Source organism: Stigmatopora nigra, chromosome 3 (genome assembly GCF_051989575.1).
Source record: "Stigmatopora nigra isolate UIUO_SnigA chromosome 3, RoL_Snig_1.1, whole genome shotgun sequence".
In the NCBI taxonomy this organism is placed as follows: domain Eukaryota; kingdom Metazoa; phylum Chordata; class Actinopteri; order Syngnathiformes; family Syngnathidae; genus Stigmatopora; species Stigmatopora nigra.
In genome coordinates this window covers 2,070,290-2,089,790 of record NC_135510.1, presented here as the reverse complement: position 1 = coordinate 2,089,790, position 19,501 = coordinate 2,070,290, and the positions used below count along the sequence as shown (strand labels likewise).

The window sequence follows — 19,501 nt, the reverse complement described above, 5'->3', positions numbered from 1 at the left end:
AACCACCAAAACCCCAACAAAACATGACCGAACAAAACCAAAAGAGAAGACTGAGGAGCAGGTGGTTGCTCAGCAGAGCTATGTATATCCCCATTCATCTGAATATAAATATTCAACTATCCATTTTCTGAACTGTTTATCCTCACAAGGGTCGCAGGGGGTGCGGGAGCCTATTCTGGCTGATTTGGGGCACCAGGCGGGGGACACTCTGTTTGGTGGCCAGCCAATCGTAGGGCCCAAGGTGACGAAAAACCATCCACGGTCACACGCATACCTAGAGAAATTGAGTGTTCAATCAGCCTCCTCTGCATGTTTTTTTTGGGATGTGGAAGGAAACCGGAGTACCTGGAGAAAACCCACCTAAGCCCAGAGAGAACATGCAAACTCCACACAATGAGGACCGACCTCGGATCAAACACTCGATCCCAGAACCGTTAAATTTGTTATTCCTTTTTCCCTGTGTGTGTGTGTGTTTGCTTTTCCCCCGTTGTGTCCCTCCTGGCTACCCTTTTCTTGTTGTTGACCAGCTTGACAAGCAGTGCCTCATTCTGTCCATTTTAGCCTGTTGTGTTTGTCAGTCATTGTCGGATCGCTTGCTTTGTTTCCACGTTTTTATTTTCCATGTTTCCGCATTCCTCACTTCCCCTTGTTCCCATGTCAGATTTGATTTTGTTGTTTGAAGTCGTCGTTATTTTCTAAACTTCCTGCCCAAAGAATTAAAGTTTTATTAGAGCACACCATTACGATTGTCCATTGCCTCTTCCCTGGATTTGGGTCCACTCTACGTTTCCACGCTCGATGTCACCAATAATGTAACAGTGCGTTGCGATCCAACCATCTATGGAGCCAGCAGAAAGTGCCTGGCTCACTATCAGAGTATGTGAGGAGTACGCCGTGGTGTTGGCACCTTTTGGACAAGTTTCCGTCAAAAAAATCCCAGGACACGGCTTCCACAGAACGCTGTCCGGGCGCCCCGTTACCCCATCCCGGCGCCCCGTTCCCACCCGGGCGTCCCGTTTAAGCGTTACGTTCCCATCCGGGCGCCCCTTTCCGGCACTACGTTCCCATCGGTTCCCGTGTTCCCGCCCCACTCTAGCCTGCCCCTCCCGGCGCCCTACTCTTGTGCACCCCTCCCGGCACCCCGCTTCTCCATGCTCGCCCCGGCGCACCACTTCTCCACTCCCGTCCCAATGCCCAGCTCCTGCATACCCCTCCCGGTGCACCGCCCATGCGCACCCGACGCCAGCATTCTCTCGGCGGGTTCCCTTACGGCAGCGATTCTTTCAGTGGGGGTCCTGACGGAAGCGACTCTCCCGGCAGGGGACTCAGCGGCAGTGACTCTCGACGGATGTGACTCTCACGGCGGCGCCCCAACGGCGGCGACTCTCACGGCGAGGGCCCCGACGGCGACGACTGTCGGCGGGAGCCCCGACGCCGGCGACTCTCTCAGCGATGTCGCCAAAGACGCAAGAGTAACCAACTATGGACCAGCGGGAAGCGCCCGGCTCACTTTCAGACAGTTTGTGAGGAGTACACCGTGGTGTTGGCACATTTTGGACTAGTTTCCCCCTAAACATTTCCAAGACGCGGCTTCCACAGACCGCCGTTTTGGCGCTCTGGTGCCCTCCGGGTGCTCCGTTCCCGTGTTCCCGTCCCGGCAGTCCGATCCCGCGTTTCCCACGTTAGGTTTGACACCAAGTCCTTGTTGTTTTTTTTAACCTTCCTGCATAAGGAATTAGTTTTGTTAGAGCACTCCATTGTCCCTTGCCTGTTTCCACGCTCGACGTAGCCAAAGACGTAACAAGAACTGAATCACCTGCTTTAAACATCCATTCATTCTTTTTCTGAACCGCCTATCTCCGGCAGGCAAAGGCTCGATTCCCGATAGTGGCAATACAATCAGGAGTGCGGATGGTTGTTGTCTCTGTGTGCCCTACTACTGACTGGCGACCAGTCTAAGGTGTTGTCTGCCTTTTGCCAGACAGCTGGGTTAGGCTCCAGCAAACCCCACAACCCTTTTGAGGATGTGCGATATGGAAGATGAATGAATGAATAAACTTGTATTCTCTTTATATTATCACTCAAGTCTTTTATACGTTGTTAATTCCACACTTATCTTGAGACCCTTAATTCCTTCTTCCTAGCTGTCCAAGAAGCCTCAAAGATCTCAAGGCCTATGTACTAAATCAAGTTAATTAAAAGACTTGCAAGCCTTATATGAAAATTCCTTTGTAACTGAAATCCAACCACTAATATTCAAATTAACGCCCACTTTGGGCTGTGGGAGAGAACGCTTTTAAGATGGTGTCAGATCACGAGAAGTAGTCCTTTGCCTTTGAATAAAGAAATTTGACCATTGAAGCTTCAATAATGTCTTGTCTATGTTTTGTTAATGATCTCAAAATTATTCAGAGCCAAAATAAGAACACAAACAAAACCCACGCAGGCCCGGGGAGAAAAGGATGACTACACAGAAGGACCTACCTGGATTTGAAGCCAAGATCCCGGAATTGTGAGGCTGACGTGCACTAGTGAAAATAATGTGAGTGGATACATCAGAATCCAAATGCACTTTTTTCTGAGGGGAGGATGTGATTAGATAGAATAAAATTCGATTGATCTATTTGACAATCAGAAAATTCAATGAAAATTGATCTTCAAAACAAGCATGCAGCAGCAACGAATCAAGCTACATTATGTTCCTTCATTTAATATTAAAAAAATATTGTGTTCCTAGCAGGATTTGAGAATTTACAAGCAATTTGCACTATTGTCAAATATTAAAATTATGCATTTTCAAGGATTTCGAGCACCCTTTGTAATTTTCATTTTTCATTTCATTTTACAGGACTTTTAAACAATGTATTGTAGATGAAAATTCAAATTCACTTTTTAAATTCTCGTGGCCAGGTGGTGCGAGTGGGTAGCACGTTGACCTCACAGCTCTAGAGTTCTGGGTACCCTGGTTTCCTCCCACATTCCAAAGACATGCATGGTAGCCTGATTGGAGACTCTAAATTGCCCCTAAGTATGGGTGTGAGTGTGCATGGTTGTCCGTCACCGTGTGCCCTGTGATCGGCTGGCCACCGATTCAAGGTGTCCGTTCCTCTGCCCCTGGCTGGAATAGGCTCCAGCACCCCCACGACCCTAGTGAGGAAAAAGCAGTTCAGAAAATGAGATGAGATGACTTTTTTCAATTCTGAAGCAAAGGTACTGCAGAAGGAAATTACATTTTGTGTTATTGACCGCTAGAGGCGCAAGACAACAGTGTATGCGTAAATTTAGTTTTCGAAGTAGAAGAAGAAATTAAGGAAGTCTACTGATTCTAAACAGAATCCCATTTTGGGAGAATAAAAGATAGTAGATCGTTTCTCCTATTTGAAACGAGCTCAATCTTGGACTCGCAATTTTATTCCAAAACAATGAGCACCAGAGATGACGAATACGATTACTTGTTCAAAGGTAAAATTACTTTTTTTGTCGAGGACTGCTTCTGTTAGCTGTCAAGCTAAACTTAGCCGCCTCCCATACCTTTGTGCTCTGAAAGATTTCCGTCAGTCGAAATGTCAAAGAGTTTAATTCGATAACATGACACGAAAGTTTTAATCCCTTAATGCAAGTATTATGGTTTTGTTGTTGTTTTTTTTAGTAGGGAATACGTGTGATTTTAAAATGCAGGGCCTGTTCGTTGTGCAGGGTGCGGACAAGCGGACACGCCTTAAACATTAACCGTTATTCCATTATCTACTTGGCTTGTTTCGCCACCAGCACCCAGTCAAAACCCACTATCCTTTCAAAGAATCATATTTAGATCGAAATGCATTGCACTTTATAGTCCCAAGATTGTGAAACAAAATCACAAAAGACTTTGTTATGACATTCTGTTTTATTGAGGTTATCAAAACTGAACAGGAAGGTATTTTTTGTTTTCGGTCATTTTCAGCCGTCATCCTCATTGACTTTAATTATTAACAGGTGGTGACTAACCTTTATGTAGTGTGTTTCGGCTTTTGTGTGTTCTTTGTGTAAAACATCACGTTTTCCCCTGTGCTTTTCTTTTGCGCGTATCTATATTCGTGAATTCCAATCGTTCCAAAAAATAATTAAAGATCTGACTTGAATATATTTTTTTCTTATTTCTCCGATGTGTTTATTTTCCACATATAATAAAATCTCTGACACACAGTGACACCAAACTGAAGTCTTTTGACCTATTTTTTTCGGCAGCCAGGCAGATGAGTGGTTAGCACGTTGGTCTCACTGTGGGAGACCTGGGTTCAAATCCAGGTCGGCCCACCTGTGTGGAGTTTGGACGTTTTCCCCGGGCCTGCGTGGGCTTTCTCTGAGTAATCCGGTTTCCGCCCACATTCCAAAGACTAGCATGGTAGCCTGATTGGACACTCTAAATTGCCCCTAGGTATGAGTGTGAGCATGAATTATTGTTTGTCTCCTTGTGCCCTGCGATTGGCTGGCCACCAATTCAGGATGTCCCTCGCCTCTGGCTTGCAGTTAGCTGGGATGGGCTCTAGCACCCCCCGCGACATTAGTGAGGTAACAGTGGTTCAGAAAATGACACGAGAGTTGAGTTGTTGTTTTCTTTGTCAATTAATCAGATTTGTATTTAATTATATTTTTTTGTGTTTCTTTCGATAGCAAATTCGGAAAACTTAATTTATGCGTGTGATGCAAGTTTAGTAATAAATTATCTTCCAATTAATCAAAAATGTATTTGTTTTATTCATCATAAGCCACAACAGGCATATAAGAAAATTATCAACGACCTCATTTTGTCAGCTTGTACACCACACCATTATTCTTGTCAGTCAAAACGAAGCCGTCACATACCTAATAGAATGTGAAGTATATCTGAGTGTCAGAATTATACTTATTGCCCAAGGCACAGATATGCCGGTATTATTAAAAGCCACTAACGAAACCCCAGACAAACATTCAGGACATACTGCACACACAAGCAGAGAGCAAGCGCAAGTGTGCTTCTTTACCAAAGTTTGCATTAATTGTTTTTTTATGAATTGTAGTGGTCCTCATTGGTGACTCAGGTGTGGGAAAGAGTAACTTGCTATCACGTTTCACTCGCAATGAGTTCAACCTGGAAAGCAAGAGCACCATTGGAGTTGAATTCGCCACGCGCAGCATACAGGTGGATGGCAAAACCGTAAAGGCCCAGATCTGGGACACAGCTGGCCAGGAGCGCTACCGGGCCATCACTTCAGCGTGAGTACATGACAATTTGGTTAAAAGATTTTGGTAAATTTAAGGAACATTTCTTACTATAATTGGTTTCTGTTAGTTATTTTGATGATCGGCATCATGCCAGTAAAAAAATGAGCTCTGGCCTTCACTCTCTTCTGTTCAAGTTAGGCCTGGATCACACCAAAAGATTATTATAATCTCCGACTAAAGATTGGATGAAAGGAGTTTTTGAGTCTTCTTAGCATGCTCCCTTGCGGTCAATCGTACACTGAGATGTTATTCCATGCCATTTTATCTTTATATTTTCCTTGGCCTAACAACAATATCAAACTTGTTTGATTGGGTAGCAAATTTTCTGTGCGTGATGTCATACAATAATTATATGTGCTCGGACAGAAGAGGGAAACATGACATCCGCCGCTTGGCGACGCCCACTGAACGCCAATACTTTTAGAGTCTGATTCATGTAGATGTAAAGTCTCGTATTTTTCAATCTTTAAAATTCTTTAAGCAAAACACACCTTGTTGTTTGGACTTATTTTCCTTCTGTTTTACAGCAAGTTGCGTGCCGGATTGACACGCCGGAAGTCAGTGCGTATCCGCTCAAATAGCTGCATGTGCGGTATTCTATGTTTAATTGCAGCTTGATTGTGAAACATTGTAAACATCCCTTTTTATCGAATGTATCTGAATTGTTTTTGCAATACGCCTTCTCAGGCTTCCAAAATTTCAACACTGCCACACTTAACGCATGCACAAATAAGAAAAGGACCGCAGAGTTATTTTTGGTAATATACCAACTACGCCTAAGTGATATAACAAAACTATCACGATAAAAAAAATATCAGCCTATCTAACATCAATCACATTTTTTTTCTCTCCCAAATTTAAAACTTCAAACTTGAGTGAGTAAGTAGATAAATTACTTTCCTGGTTATTCAATTATGAAATTAAGTACACGTAAGTACAAGTAAGTACAAGAGTATGAAATATGATTTTAAACATTATTTTTGTTCTGTTGTCAAATAAAGAAGACAACTCCCTCATTACTCTGTAAAATGTAATGACTAATAAAACCTGCAGAAATTTTGACAGGTGTCTTTATTTTGATAATTTTGCTTTCAATCCAAAACTTGCTGTGAAATATGAAATTAACAAAATAATCAACTGAAGACATCATCATTATTGGCAAGCAGACTATTTTCCATCTCAGAAAAAGAAAATATAAATTTACATCATTTGACGGAAAAAAGAAAAAAAACATTAAATTGGATTAAATTATTCCAAGTCAATGCCGCCTCGTGGTGTAGCGGTTCACTCACCTGACTTCGGTGTGGGCAGGTGCAAGTTTAATTCCCGCTGGCGGCAGTATGATTGGGAGTGCGGATGGTCGTTTGTCTCTGTGTGTGCCCTACGACTGACTGGCGACCAGTCTAGGATGTAGTCTGCCTTTCGCCCGACGACAGCTGAGTTAGGCTCCAGCAACCCCCCAACCCTTCCATGGATTGGCGGTATGTAAGATGAATGAATGATAAACAACCCAAGTTAACAGGTTTTAGATTTTTGCAAAGATTTTATAACATTTACATGAAATGGGTACACTCCGTTATCAAGTACGAAAAGAATTACGGGCTGTCCTCAAATGAAGACATTGGGTTTAGGAAATTTTCAATAATGCTGCTTTTTGTGCACAGATATTTTAGAGGCATTTGAAAAAAAAAGAAAAGAAAGAAACCGCCAGGGAGACATCGCTGTGACCTTTTAGTGCTGTTTTGCATCGCATAATTGTTCGTCATAGTTGTGTTATAGTCCTTTTGCTCACATGCTATTTGTTAGCCGCTCCATAGCTAAACACTAAAAATAGAAAATAGCTTGTTCCTTACCATATTCTTCATCTACTGAACCTTGGCCTGGAACTAGCCTTCAGACCGCAGAGCACCCCTGTTTTTCTGTGATGTTTGGGTTATCGAATTTTATCAAAAGTTTTTACTATTCTTGACGAAAGTAATTTGATGATAATTATCGTTATCGTTTTATCGCCCAGGTCTAATTCCAGCCTTTATTTTCCTTTAGATAAGGTGTGGCTAAACTCCTGTTTCTGACAAGACCGCTCTTTTCTCTCTCTTTTAACAAGGGGTGTGTTTCGGGTCACTTCAGAAATCACAATCTCACACACCATAACTTCAAATGCAATGAAAAAACACAAATTATATTTATGGAACACAAAGATATATAAAAACCCAGGAAAATGTAATACAAAAACGTCTTTGCATGTAAAGCCAAGTAAAAAAATATCACCCTCTCCCACATAAGGGCAGTGTCCTCACAATAGGATAGCGCCTGGCCACTTGCCAACGAGAAGTAGTATACTATAAGTAGTATAGCGCACAAACTCCACCATTCTGCATTGACTAACGGAAAGGAAAAACACTGGAAAATGATGATGTTCTTATGAGCAGCCTCTTCCGTCCGCTGAATGCTCGTATATCAAAATTTCCCTCGTATCTATAAACAAACATTTGCTCGAAATGTTACTTGTATCTCAAATTGCTCGTAAGAATAATAATCGGACTTAGGCTTTGTCATCATCATTTACTCGACAAAAGCCTAATTGTCATTATACCCAGAAACTGCGTATGAATAAATTGGTAGTGCTTCTCCATAAGGTGCGTTTTCCCGGCAAAAGACCCAAATAAGTGAAAATAATTCCAGACTCGTAATTTGGCATTCTGCTGTGATGGATACATCGCATCACTCCGAACGGATCACTTACCCTCACTGTCTTTCACTTACCTTCAGTCAGCCATTAGGAGGCAGATCACCGCCCAAAGTTTTTTCATGTTACCTCACCCCGAAGTTATTACACAGAAGGGATTGTGTGTGGTGTTACCGCAAGTTTAGAGTGCTGATGGATGTGGGAAAAACTGTTCTTGACCCTATTTGTCCGTACTTTTTGAGACTTGTAGCGTCTGCCAGAGGGCAGCAGCTGGAACAGATTGTGACCAATGAGTCCCCGATGATGTTCCTGGCTCTGCTGAGGTAACGAGGGCTGGCAATGTCTTCTAGTGAGGGCAGAGAGCAGCCGACAATCTTCTGGGCAGTGTTAATCACTCTCTGCATGGCCTTTTTTTTGCTGCCGTGCTTCCAGCGCACCACACTGTTATGCAGTATGCCAGGATGCTCTCCACAGTGGCTCTGTATATTTATATATCTCGTATGTCGAGGTATTACTGTATGTCAAATCAATGTTTTCTATAAAATTGAACTAAAAACAAATTAATCAATTTCAAACCTCTGAAAAAACACTAAAAACGGATTTTGGAATGGATTTTTTTTTATTTGTTCTAATTTGCCATCTATTTACAGTAACAAATAACTAGTAGTTAGGATTTTTAATAGAACTAAAATTAGATTAGTTGGCTCAATTTGCCCCGCCTCCACCCTGACTTTCAGCTGCAGTTAAAAAAAGAATACATCCAGGGTTGTTTGCTTTTGTCTTCCCTTCAAAATATTCCACAAATGATGGACACAAATATCCATACAACAGGATAACGCACGACCACTTGCCAACGGGAACTAGTACATTCCTCCCGTATTGGCCGCAAGCTCTACCACTCGTACACCATTCTGCACTGACCATCGAGGCAAAAACTGAAAAAAAATGCAACGCTCCACCCAGTGCTCGTAGAAACATTTATACGAGAGTTGCGTGGAGAAAGACAACAGCATCTCACGTCAGCTGTATGCTCATATATCAAAATTTGTCCCGTATCTCAAGGTAAATATTTGCTCGAAATTTTACCCGTATCTCAAATTGCTGGTAATAATAATAATCGGACATAGGCTTAGTCATCATCATTGACTCAACAAAAGCCAAAATGTCATCATACCCAGATACTACGTATGTCGGGACATATATCAAGGTATTACTGTATGCGTTTAAAAAAGAGAGAGAGAATTGGTTTTCATAACCCGTTGTCTTGGTTGTCGTGCACCCTGATGATCCGCGAGAAAATTGTAGGAGCCTTACCAGTCCGTGGTGAGAAAAAGCTTGGGGACAGCCACCCTATCGGATTATTGATTTAAAAGTTGAACAAATACCAAAGATAAGAACCTCTAGAGCAGGGGTGCTCAAACGTTTTTGCTCAAAGATCTACATTTCAATGAGCCTACTTTCCGCAATCTACTCATTTTTTTGGCCCCCTGACAAAACTCAGCAATTATGTATGTATTTATATACCTAATGCCATCATGACCCAAAAAATTGTGAAGGCAGGTTGTAATCGTGCTTGGACTTGCGATGGCGCTCTTTCCCAGCTCAAGTTCCATTTCAAATTTAACTACAAATCCAATCCTTGGATCAAATCTTACTGTCATGCGATCTACTAATTGTACCTTGGCAATCGACTGGTAACTCGCGATAGACGTATTAAGCACCTCTGCTCTAGAGTCCAGATATGATGTATTGCTATCACTTATTTGTTCTTCTGAGGAATATTGATGGCCAACAATTGATTACGCTGCAGGTACTACCGCGGTGCCGTGGGCGCTCTCCTGGTCTATGACATTGCCAAGCATCTAACTTACGAAAATGTGGAGCGCTGGCTGAAGGAGCTGAGAGATCATGCTGACAGCAACATTGTTATCATGCTCGTGGGCAACAAGAGTGACCTACGTCACCTGCGTGCTGTTCCAACTGACGAGGCACGGGCCTTTGCAGGTAAACCTACATTTTTTTTCCTTTTAAATTGAAAACTCTCAATGGAGTCAGATGTACTTTATATCAATGTACCCAAATGTTGCTGTTGTATTTTGAACATTCTGCCTATCACTTTCATTCAATTTTATTGTTTCCATCGAACCATCCATTTTACTCTACTTAACTGAGGTCAGGTTCATCTGCAGGGACGGATTGGAACCCAAGTCTTTTCTGCATGTTATGGGTCATGCCTTACACTGCTTCCTGGTGCAGGATGTTCACCTCATCTACTGTACAAGTTTAGACGCAGCTCATTCAGTGTAACACAAAAAAATGGTCCCAACTCTATTGATAAAGCAAGAAATTCCACTAATTAGGCAAAACTTTTTCATTTTTTATTTGATTTGCTGACCCGCTTTATCCTCACTAGGGTTATGGAGGGGGGAGGGTGCTGGTTGCCTCTCCCAGCTGTCTTCGGACATGAGGCGGGAGACACCCTGAATTGGTGGCCAGCCAATCGCAGGGCAAAAGGAGACAAACAACCATTCACGCTCAGACTCAGACCTAGGGGCAATTTCCAATCATCCTACAATGCCTGTTTTTGGAATGTGGGAGGAAACCGGAGTACCCGGAGAAAACCCACGCAGGCCTGGGGATAACATGCTAAATCCACACAGCTGGACCACCCTGGATTTGAACCCAGGAACCCCACTGTGAGGCCGACACGCTGACCACTCACTCCGCCAAGCGGCCTAAGGCATACGTGTGAAGTGTAATTCAATTCAGGTGACCATCTTTAAAGGTCAACGATAGAATGCTAACAATTTGCAAAGAAGTAATAGGAACGAAGCATGACTGCTGTGGGGGGAAAAAAAGATCACAAACATGTTTTCAATTATTTCAGCTATTTTTCTGATTTTCTCCAATGTAATTAGTCATTAAAATAAAGTATGGGCACAAATCCAAACTTTTTTCCTGTACTTTATACCAACAGTAAATAGTATATGAACTGTATCTGCAAGTGTAACGATCATCCACTTGCAATAAACACTAGCCTCGTGCTAATAGTTATTTAGTTTATTTACTCAAGATGGTATAAACCATATAATATTTAACACTTCAAGAACAGTTTTTTAAATGAATTTTCAAACACGACATTGTTTAGCAAAAATATTATTTGAACAAAAATGTAGCATTGAGGCTCAATCCTCACAGGAGGAGTCTAAATATGCCCCATGGTAAAAGAGCAATATGGCACATTCATGTGTTGCCACCAGAAAGCAGTGTATCCTGCCAAATCAATAAAACTAAACTTAGTGTTCTCTCCAATTTCATGGATAATGTACCGCCAAGGAGCCAAGGAACCATATTAAAATGAGGTGGAGCTTCATTTGGTCACGCCACTTCTAATGTATCTAATATATATTAAGGCTGAATCCTGGACTTTTTTTTTTCCTGGCCACAAATTTTTCCATCTAAAAAATATGGTCTTTTCCTTCATACCATTATTTCTAATCAGGCCACCGGGTGGGCTGCTTAGAGGATTCTAGAGCGCTGATGAGTTTCAGTAAGAATTTTTTAATTTTCTTGAACATTTTTTGATTTTGTATGAAAAATACTGCAATAGACTGAGCCGTTACCTTTAAAGGCACAAAGTACAGCGCCATGGTAATTAAATAATTAATTGAAGCAGGAAAAATGAAATCCAAGCTTTTTTCCTATCAAATTATTCAATTTAATGTATTGAATATTTGAGCCTTAATATATGTATATATATATATATATATATATTAGATATTAGATATTTATTAGATGTGGCTGTGGCCTGACCAAATGAAGCACCACCTTATTTTAATATGTTTCATTGGCTCCTGGTAATATTCCACATGGTTTTTCTGTTGTATGCTTGGTAAACATGTGTATAATCTGTTTTGAATTGATGCTCACTTGTGTTTTGTGCCGTTTTTTTCTCCCCCCTGCAGAGAAGAACGGTTTATCTTTCTTGGAGACATCGGCTCTGGATTCCACCAATGTTGAAACTGCTTTCCAGACTATTCTCACAGGTGTGTGTTTGCCCATGCCCAAATGTGGTAACGTTTGTGTGATCATGTTTTTAAACCTATCAAAATGGAACATTGTTTCTTATTAATATAATGTTAAGCCTAATCAAAATGATTTCAGGTTAAATGTTTTAAACAGAAACCATCACACCCATGTAAATTAATAACATAACAATTTACAATTATGTTACACGCTTAAGAACTCATGAAACACGTCTTTGGCGAACAACGGTCAAAGACACACAAATGAGGAGCTGCTCCACTAAGATCCTGGAAAAAGATGGAAAAAGACCTATGCTGATGGCCACTACCCCATATCGTAAAGCCACCGGCCTCCAACTGCGACCCTCTCTTGGACCCGGTGGCTGCTACCCTGAACAAGCTGGCTCTCGCGTCTCCTCGCTTCTAGCATCACAGAGACGCAGCTTCCTTTTAGCCAATGGGAGCCAGTGAGGCTTTGGAAGAATGGGAAAGCAAATGTATAACAACAATTAAAAAAAAAAAAAACGTCACACTGTATTTATGTTTTGGGGGATGTTTGTCAGCCCACTTCCGCTAACTGAAACATATTTCCCTCCAGAAATCTACCGCATCGTGTCCCAAAAGCAGATGTCGGAGCGCCAAGAGAGTGACATGTCTCCCAGCAACAATGTGGTCAACATCCAAGTGCAGCCCACTGAGAACAAACCAAAGATGCAGTGCTGCCAGAACATCTAGCTGGGCAAATCCTGGCGGTACCGCCCCACCCTTGCCTTCAGAGGCGCCAACCCTTCAGTTTCTCCCTTCCCCGTCAGGGCTGCGACCTGGACACCGACGATCCTTGCCTACACCTCCAGCCCCCAAGTTCCCCTTTAATGTCTGTACAAAAATTTACCGCTTGGCTGAGCCGCTTCGTCTTTCGGCTAGTAAGGACGAATGGCAGCAGGCGTTTCATATCACTTTAGATTTCATTCCAATTGCGCTGACATCACAAAAAATGTCTTAATATAAGAATGTCATTTTCTCCCTCTCTTTTTTTTTTTTTATATACTTTATGCCACTATTGATTCTTTCACATTTTTTAATCTTTCTCTTTACTGTATCAAATATGAACTACTAGTATATATGAATATAAAGCACATGAAAGTCGCTCTAAAGTTTTGACTTCTTAAATTGTAGACAGTCATCTTTGCTACCTTCTTTTGAAGAAAGCACACGCAGAAGTTTTACGACCTTTGACCCCCTTGCTGTGAAGGCGAGGCAGAGCCACGGAGAGGACGGTGACGTCTCGTCATGTGCTGGTACCATCCCGTTTACAAGAGTAGGCGTGTTGCGTGTTTTTTAATCGGCGAGAGAGTGTCCGGGTTTAGCCTTCGCACAGACAGGGCTGTCCTCTTAAAAGCGCTTATTTGTCTTCTTTGGTCGCAAACGTGACAGATTTCGGTTTCAAATTTAGGAATAACTTCACCTTAGCTATGCAGGAACTAGTACACGGCTATTCAGATCGTACACTCGTTGAAAGAGTTGGATAAAAATTACTTGTGCTGATTTAGGCTTGCGATATCTCAGTTTCTGTTCAAACATGCTCGCATGTGATCCCAAACTGAGACAACAGTTTAACTTGAATTGTGTTTAAAGCCTGCCCCCTTGCACTGAAACTTTGCTAGCGTTCGTATACAAGCCACAATATTTTGTTGGCAAACGTTTTTTTTTCTGTCAGAAATACTCAGCTGAATCGCAAAGGCTACTTAACTTTCTAGTCATAAATAGGTTGGGCAAAGAGTTGTAGATACATGACGTTCATGATGTTTGGAGGAGTGGATGTAAAGCGTCAGTCACATCACGGCCATTTTTCATTTTTTTATGGTCAGAGTGCCTCTTGTCACTGTTCACACTTGCATTGCAAGTGTTCTGTTTCCCTGTTTCACATAAAGCCTATTTCACACCGAGCTGCCTCTGACTTGAACACATTGCATGACTTTTGGTGAGACTCCTCTAATGTTGGCGCCTTCTGTTGACAACGGCCATCAAATATGCCCAGGGCTGTGTTTGCCGTACTAAGACGATGAGCCAATGGAATGACCTAAACATAGTGTGTCACGGCAAAGGGGAATTGGGATGTTGTGGAGTGTGGCTGAGCAGGGCTGGTAGCACCAATGGCGTTTCCTCAAACAGGGGGGGCCGCCAAACTAAGCTTTGCCACGCTCACGGTCTCATGGCAAGGAGAGGTCCGTTCTTTCATTTACAACCCCCCCTCCCCCATTATATTCCATCTGTTTTAAATTGAATTTTTGTTGTCTTTTACTGTTTTCATTTCGTGAACTGACTGTGATTCCAGTGTAAGTGAAATGAAGTCATTTCAGTTATGAAGGGTTAAATGTGAGAGGGCTCATAATGGTCTTATGTTTTGTACAGATTGATAGAATTGTACAATTGTGTCTATACCTTAAGTTATCAGTTCATCTTAATAAAGCGCACCAGTAATAAAGAAACCTGTTAGATGCTTTTTGATTTTCACTTGACAGTTCTCTAAATTATGACGCTACTCCTGAAAGTGAAAAATAGTTTTTATTGATTGAAAACACTACCAGAAGATAAAAAATCCAATTTTGAACAAAAAAAATACAAATTGGAACCCTTTTTTTAATAATGGTATTAAAGTGTGAAAGAAATGAGTTTTTTGATATCTTATTGCTCCGTAAAGTCCAACCGTATTTTCTTCCAAAGCCGTATTTGTTTCTCAAAAAAAGATGACTGAATCAATGGTACGGCTTATATGCGCACAAGACTTACAGCGTTGCTATACTAAGAAAACAACCATTACTGGATGAATTCTGATTAACGCTGGGGGTCTTGTGAACCAGGGAGCTTAAATGCGAATAAATAGTAAAATTGAAACGATTTTAAGGCTGCGGCTTACATGCGAGAACATACGGCATTTGTCAAAATGCCAGTGCTGATTTGCATGAGATGAATCCATGTACAGTTGTTCAAAATTGATCAATCCCCACTGCAGTTGTAGCATGTCCTGGCCTACATACATTTTACAATTGGACCAAAGTAAGACTTTAAAAAAATGCTACTTAACCCTTTCAGTGATGCTGCTCACTAAAGAGGGGTTACAGTTATCAATAGCTTAACTCCCAACCCAAGCCACATAGTATGTATTATGGTAGTTCGGAAAAGAAGGAAATAGATTGAAAATGCGTGTTGACGGTAATGGATGTCCAATTCATACCTGTCAACTGGTACGTTCTCGCCGTAATTGGTACAACTGAAAGCCCATTTTTATATTGGTACGCTGTACACATGAAAATGGTACGCTAAACGGTGATTTTGAGAAAAAAAAATAAATTAAGGCACTTTCTAGCCATTTTTCACCATCCGCCATTGTTTCTTCCCGGAAACGCATGTCTGCCAAGTGATATATGTACCGGCGCCTCTGATTGGCTAAAAAAAAAAGATCATGATAAACATTTCGTTTTGTAACACTTTCACCATGTGATTTCCGTTTCCTGTTCCCTTGTTTATGTTTACTTTCATTTGAAAGCAATAAACACATAAACATACATTTTCTACTTGTTGTTCGTGATTTTTTACAAAAAAGTAAAGTGGTAAGATTTTCCATGTATTTATACATATATGTAAGGGCGAAAACAAAATTTGGTAAGATCACAAATGGTTCGAGGTTGACAGGTATGCCAATTCATTTGAATCGGCAGGGGCTGGGTTCACTTGCACCTCCCAGTTCAAATGTATTGGAACTATCACCACCAATGGCAGCCACAAAGTAAGCCAATGTGAACTTACAGATGTATAAATCAAAACATGAAATTCTAACAGCAACATACAGAGACAATTATTTGATCTTATGTCTTTATTCAATTACATTTTTTTTATTTTTTAGAATTTTTACAAATATATTTTCTTACTCATCTTTTTATTTTATTTTAATCAAAATTATATATTCTAGTTGTCACTTGCAAGATGTGTGGGCAGACTATGAATGGAATTGTATGCCAAGCTTGGGCCAGAATTATTTCTTTGGCCATGAGATCCCTGTCCAATATGAATGTATCATTAATATTGGTGGTGGTGGGGTTAACCACATTACAAGCACAAATGGGTTTAACTACAACAACCTATCTTTGTAATACACCAAAATGTCCCTTATGTCACCGACAAAACTATTCAACATCTGCTGAACTTGTATGTTAAGCAGTATTTATTTTTTTAAATATATATTTTTAGGAAAATGTTCAAAAACTTGACAGGAAAGAGAAAAACTCTACATCAGTTTTTGTTCTGCACCCCAAAATCTGTCGAAATAGTTGTCAAATCTAACTTCTCCAATATAACACTTGATCTGTATGAATAAACAGATAGTCACCATTGGGGGAAAAATGCAAAAAGTTAACAAATCATGTCTTGAATACAGAAATATTAGTCTTAATATTTTGTACCAAATCCTGCCACTCCAAACTGTAAGAGTGACTGCAAAATATTGCAGGCTATAATAATCATGCATGTGAATTCTTGATGAATTAAATAAGATGGCAAAATGTTACAATCAATACAACACTTTCTACTGTAGGAGTTGTTAAACTAGAAAATAAAAATTGAAAATTACTAGTTTTCTGATGCTCTATTAATCTGGATGTCTTGTGTGTATATTTGTTTCGTACTTGTACTGGAAAGCTGAATAAGGGTTATTTAATGACTGCACACATTTTCAAATCGGAGTACCCTCAAACTGTACAGTTATATCTTTCTAGAAGTCGGGGTGGGATGATGTTGAAAAAAAAGAAAAACACAAATACGTTTCATGGCACAAAACACCTAAAATTGAATATATTTACAATGATAAAATATGAAATAGCTGTGCGACTGTAAGCACTGCATCTCCCAACAGTTGTCCTTTCGATTAGCTATAAACACTACAAACGCAAATTACCCCTTCACAGTTTCCAAGTATATTTCACCCAGCATTCAGTTCACAGAGGGACAGATGCGGCTGGGTGGGTCTCCAGTCTAGAGCAGTGAACCAGTGGGGCTGCCAAGCAGAGGTGGGCTGTGGCTTTCTGGCGGGCTGGCCCGCACAGGCAGCAGGTCATAGTGGCTGGGGATGTGGCTGTTCCTGGGCAGGTCGTAAGGATTCTGTGCATAGTTGGGAACCATCGTACCTCCAGCTCCTGACATAATACTGATAGTGGGCTCTGCCAGAAGTGAGAAAAGACCAACGTTTTTCATTTTCTACTCTTACAAGGCAACCAAATGCAGTTGGCTCATTCCAGAACTGAAGGATATTGGAAATTTTACCCTTCACATTTTCAATAACCCAAAGATGAAATACTCAAAGTGGCCCGGCAGCTGAATGGTTAATGCGTCAGCCTGACAGTTCTGGGGTTGAAGATACAATACGATCCCAGGTCACTCTTTACTGTGTGGAGTTTGCATGATCTTCCCGGGCTCGTGTGGGTTTTTTCCCGGGTACCCTGGTTTTTTCCCACATTTCAAAAACATGCAGGTTAGGCTGGTTGAACACTAAATTGCCCTTAGGTATGAGTGTGAGCGTGAATGGTTTCTCAATCTCAGATATAAAATCAAAAAATAAAAATTTTGGTTTATTAATTGCTACATTGCTTTCTCTTATAGCCTAACTTTGGTGTAAAGTAGACAGTATTCGATAGTAGACGTCTAACATCAGTGAGATGTTACACAGACTGATCAAACCCATCTTTATGAATGTGTCAAAACTCCATTTGAACGAATGTGAAGTTTCCAGGAACCATTACTGTGTAAATCTTAACTCAAATATTCAATGAAATAAACCGTTACCCTTGATCTGTAATCTGAGCTAATCAAGGCATTGATAGTTTATTGCATGTATCAAATAAAGCAGTCAGTGTGAAGGCTTATTTTTCAAAAAGCCAACACATCCTCCAATTCTGGAATGTCCACTAGTTTTTTTGGTACCCATGTTGTAGACGTTGGCGGGCACATTGGCACCGGAAGTGGTGATGATGGTCGCAGTACAGCAGCGTGCCAAATGTTCGCGGTGAGCTGGTGATTTCATTTCCACATAGCTGCTTTCCGAATGCTTGCATGCCAAGCCAGGAGGGTCGGTGATGGTGGCGTACGGGTTTTCGCTGTTTATGGAGCAGGTGCTGGACATAGAGCTCTTCATGTAATCTAAGGGAGGAAAGAATGCAACGTTGATTGTCTGTTGTTGCATTTGGCAGAAATAATCGAACCATTCTCATCCCGTCAAATGATCCATATGACACGTTTTGTTAATTCCAGAGTACACATGAGACAAATACGAACATCAGAATAAGCCAATAAAATGTGTTCAAAATCAGTAATCCAGTGAAGCCTTAAGGAAGAGCAGCAGACAATGATGGAAAAATTCTGTGAGGGGGTTTGGGAAGAGGTGGGAACAGGTTGGCACATGGAGGAGAGGAATCAATTGCAACCTGCAGACACAAACAGACTGTATTTGTAAGGACAAGCTCGTACATTGGACGCCAGTTGAGCAAAGAACCATTGAGGACATGAGGGATTTCCATGCTGCACCCCTGCATAGTTTAAACTGCACCCGCCAAAACAGGACTTTTACAAAGAGCCTTTGAAAGGTCATTTTGTTGAATTATATACATGGCTAATGATATTTAATATTGAAGAGGAAAAAAAGTTGGGACAAATACAGTCGATTTTGTCCTTTTTATATCTCTTAAACCGATTGCGCAAAGGGCTGCATTAGGTTGTGGTCTTTGTTCTAACTGATCCAGTGTCAACAGTTGAGGCGTCTTCTAAATTAAGTAGCACTTAACTGCACTCAAACGATTATACTTGGAAAATATGTCCTCTTTTTCCGTTTGAATCAAAACCTGTACTCATTGCCTTCCTTTGATTTGGTTTGGGCATCTGTTTGAGACCCTTGTCTCTGAATGAACAGGGGACGACAACTGGCAATTCACGAGCAAAATGTAAGGAATACGCAGCTAAGCTAAATACATAGTCATGAATGAACAATTTAACGAAGGACTTCAAGTGCACCATGATGCCATCGAGAAGATGCCTCCCTCAAAAAGTATGTCGCAAATCACACATCTTACAGACACTTGGTGAACAAGACAAAAATATGGAAAATGATAAACCAAGAACAAATTTGTGGAAAAATCTGTGAATAAATAAATATAATATCTAGAATCTATGACAAGAATCAGATGATATTTCTGAAGGAGCCGTGGGTTTAGCGCAGACGTGGGCAAACTACGGCCCGTGGGCCACATCCGGCCTGCCGACGTTGTCCAAATAATGTTTTTTTTTCTTTCTCCAAGATGGCGCCGTCACGCGGAAGCCAGTGACAGTAGCTGTGTCCACTCTTATTTGTTTTTCGTGTTTTACAGCCCCTCTAGATTTTTCTAAATTATATTTTAATATTTCTTAATACATTTCTTTTCACTTGACTTTCTACTTTCTACTTTTTACATTAATGATGAGTGATGAGTATGTTAATACTTTAGTCCTTTTTTATGTTTATGTT

The 19,501-nt window shown here is 41.0% G+C and overlaps 2 protein-coding genes across 6 annotated transcripts in view; one reads left to right on the top strand and one right to left on the bottom strand.

Annotated features, from left to right (window-relative positions):
- The first annotated feature begins 3,280 nt into the window (after positions 1-3,280).
- Positions 3,281-14,448, top strand: LOC144194021 (ras-related protein Rab-11A). Its single transcript, XM_077712769.1, has 5 exons — positions 3,281-3,462; positions 5,040-5,235; positions 9,741-9,934; positions 11,896-11,976; positions 12,554-14,448. The coding sequence occupies exons 1-5, from the start codon at positions 3,423-3,425 to the stop codon at positions 12,688-12,690; spliced, it is 648 nt and encodes a 215-aa protein (XP_077568895.1). The 5' UTR covers positions 3,281-3,422; the 3' UTR covers positions 12,691-14,448.
- A 1,255-nt stretch (positions 14,449-15,703) lies between these two features.
- Positions 15,704-19,501, bottom strand: part of LOC144194291 (uncharacterized) — a 91,616-nt gene continuing 87,818 nt past the window's right edge. For 3 of the 5 annotated variants that reach the window (XM_077713240.1, XM_077713241.1, XM_077713243.1), the window contains 2 exons: positions 17,929-18,144; positions 15,705-17,168 (listed from right to left, as the gene is read on the bottom strand). In XM_077713240.1, the coding sequence (XP_077569366.1) occupies positions 16,984-17,168; positions 17,929-18,144 (401 nt within the window). In that variant the 3' untranslated portion in view covers positions 15,705-16,983. Of the gene's footprint in view, positions 17,169-17,928; positions 18,145-19,501 lie in introns of all 5 variants that reach the window. The other 2 variants (XM_077713242.1, XM_077713245.1) reach the window with 2 other exon arrangements.

Bases quoted from the DNA above. Each gene is read 5' to 3' on its own strand.
- LOC144194021 (XM_077712769.1), top strand. From the start codon at position 3,423: ATGAGCACCAGAGATGACGAATACGATTACTTGTTCAAAG. The intron at 5,236-9,740 runs GTGAGTACATGA...ATTACGCTGCAG, and splicing joins TACCGGGCCATCACTTCAGC to GTACTACCGCGGTGCCGTGG. The intron at 9,935-11,895 runs GTAAACCTACAT...TCCCCCCTGCAG, and splicing joins CGAGGCACGGGCCTTTGCAG to AGAAGAACGGTTTATCTTTC.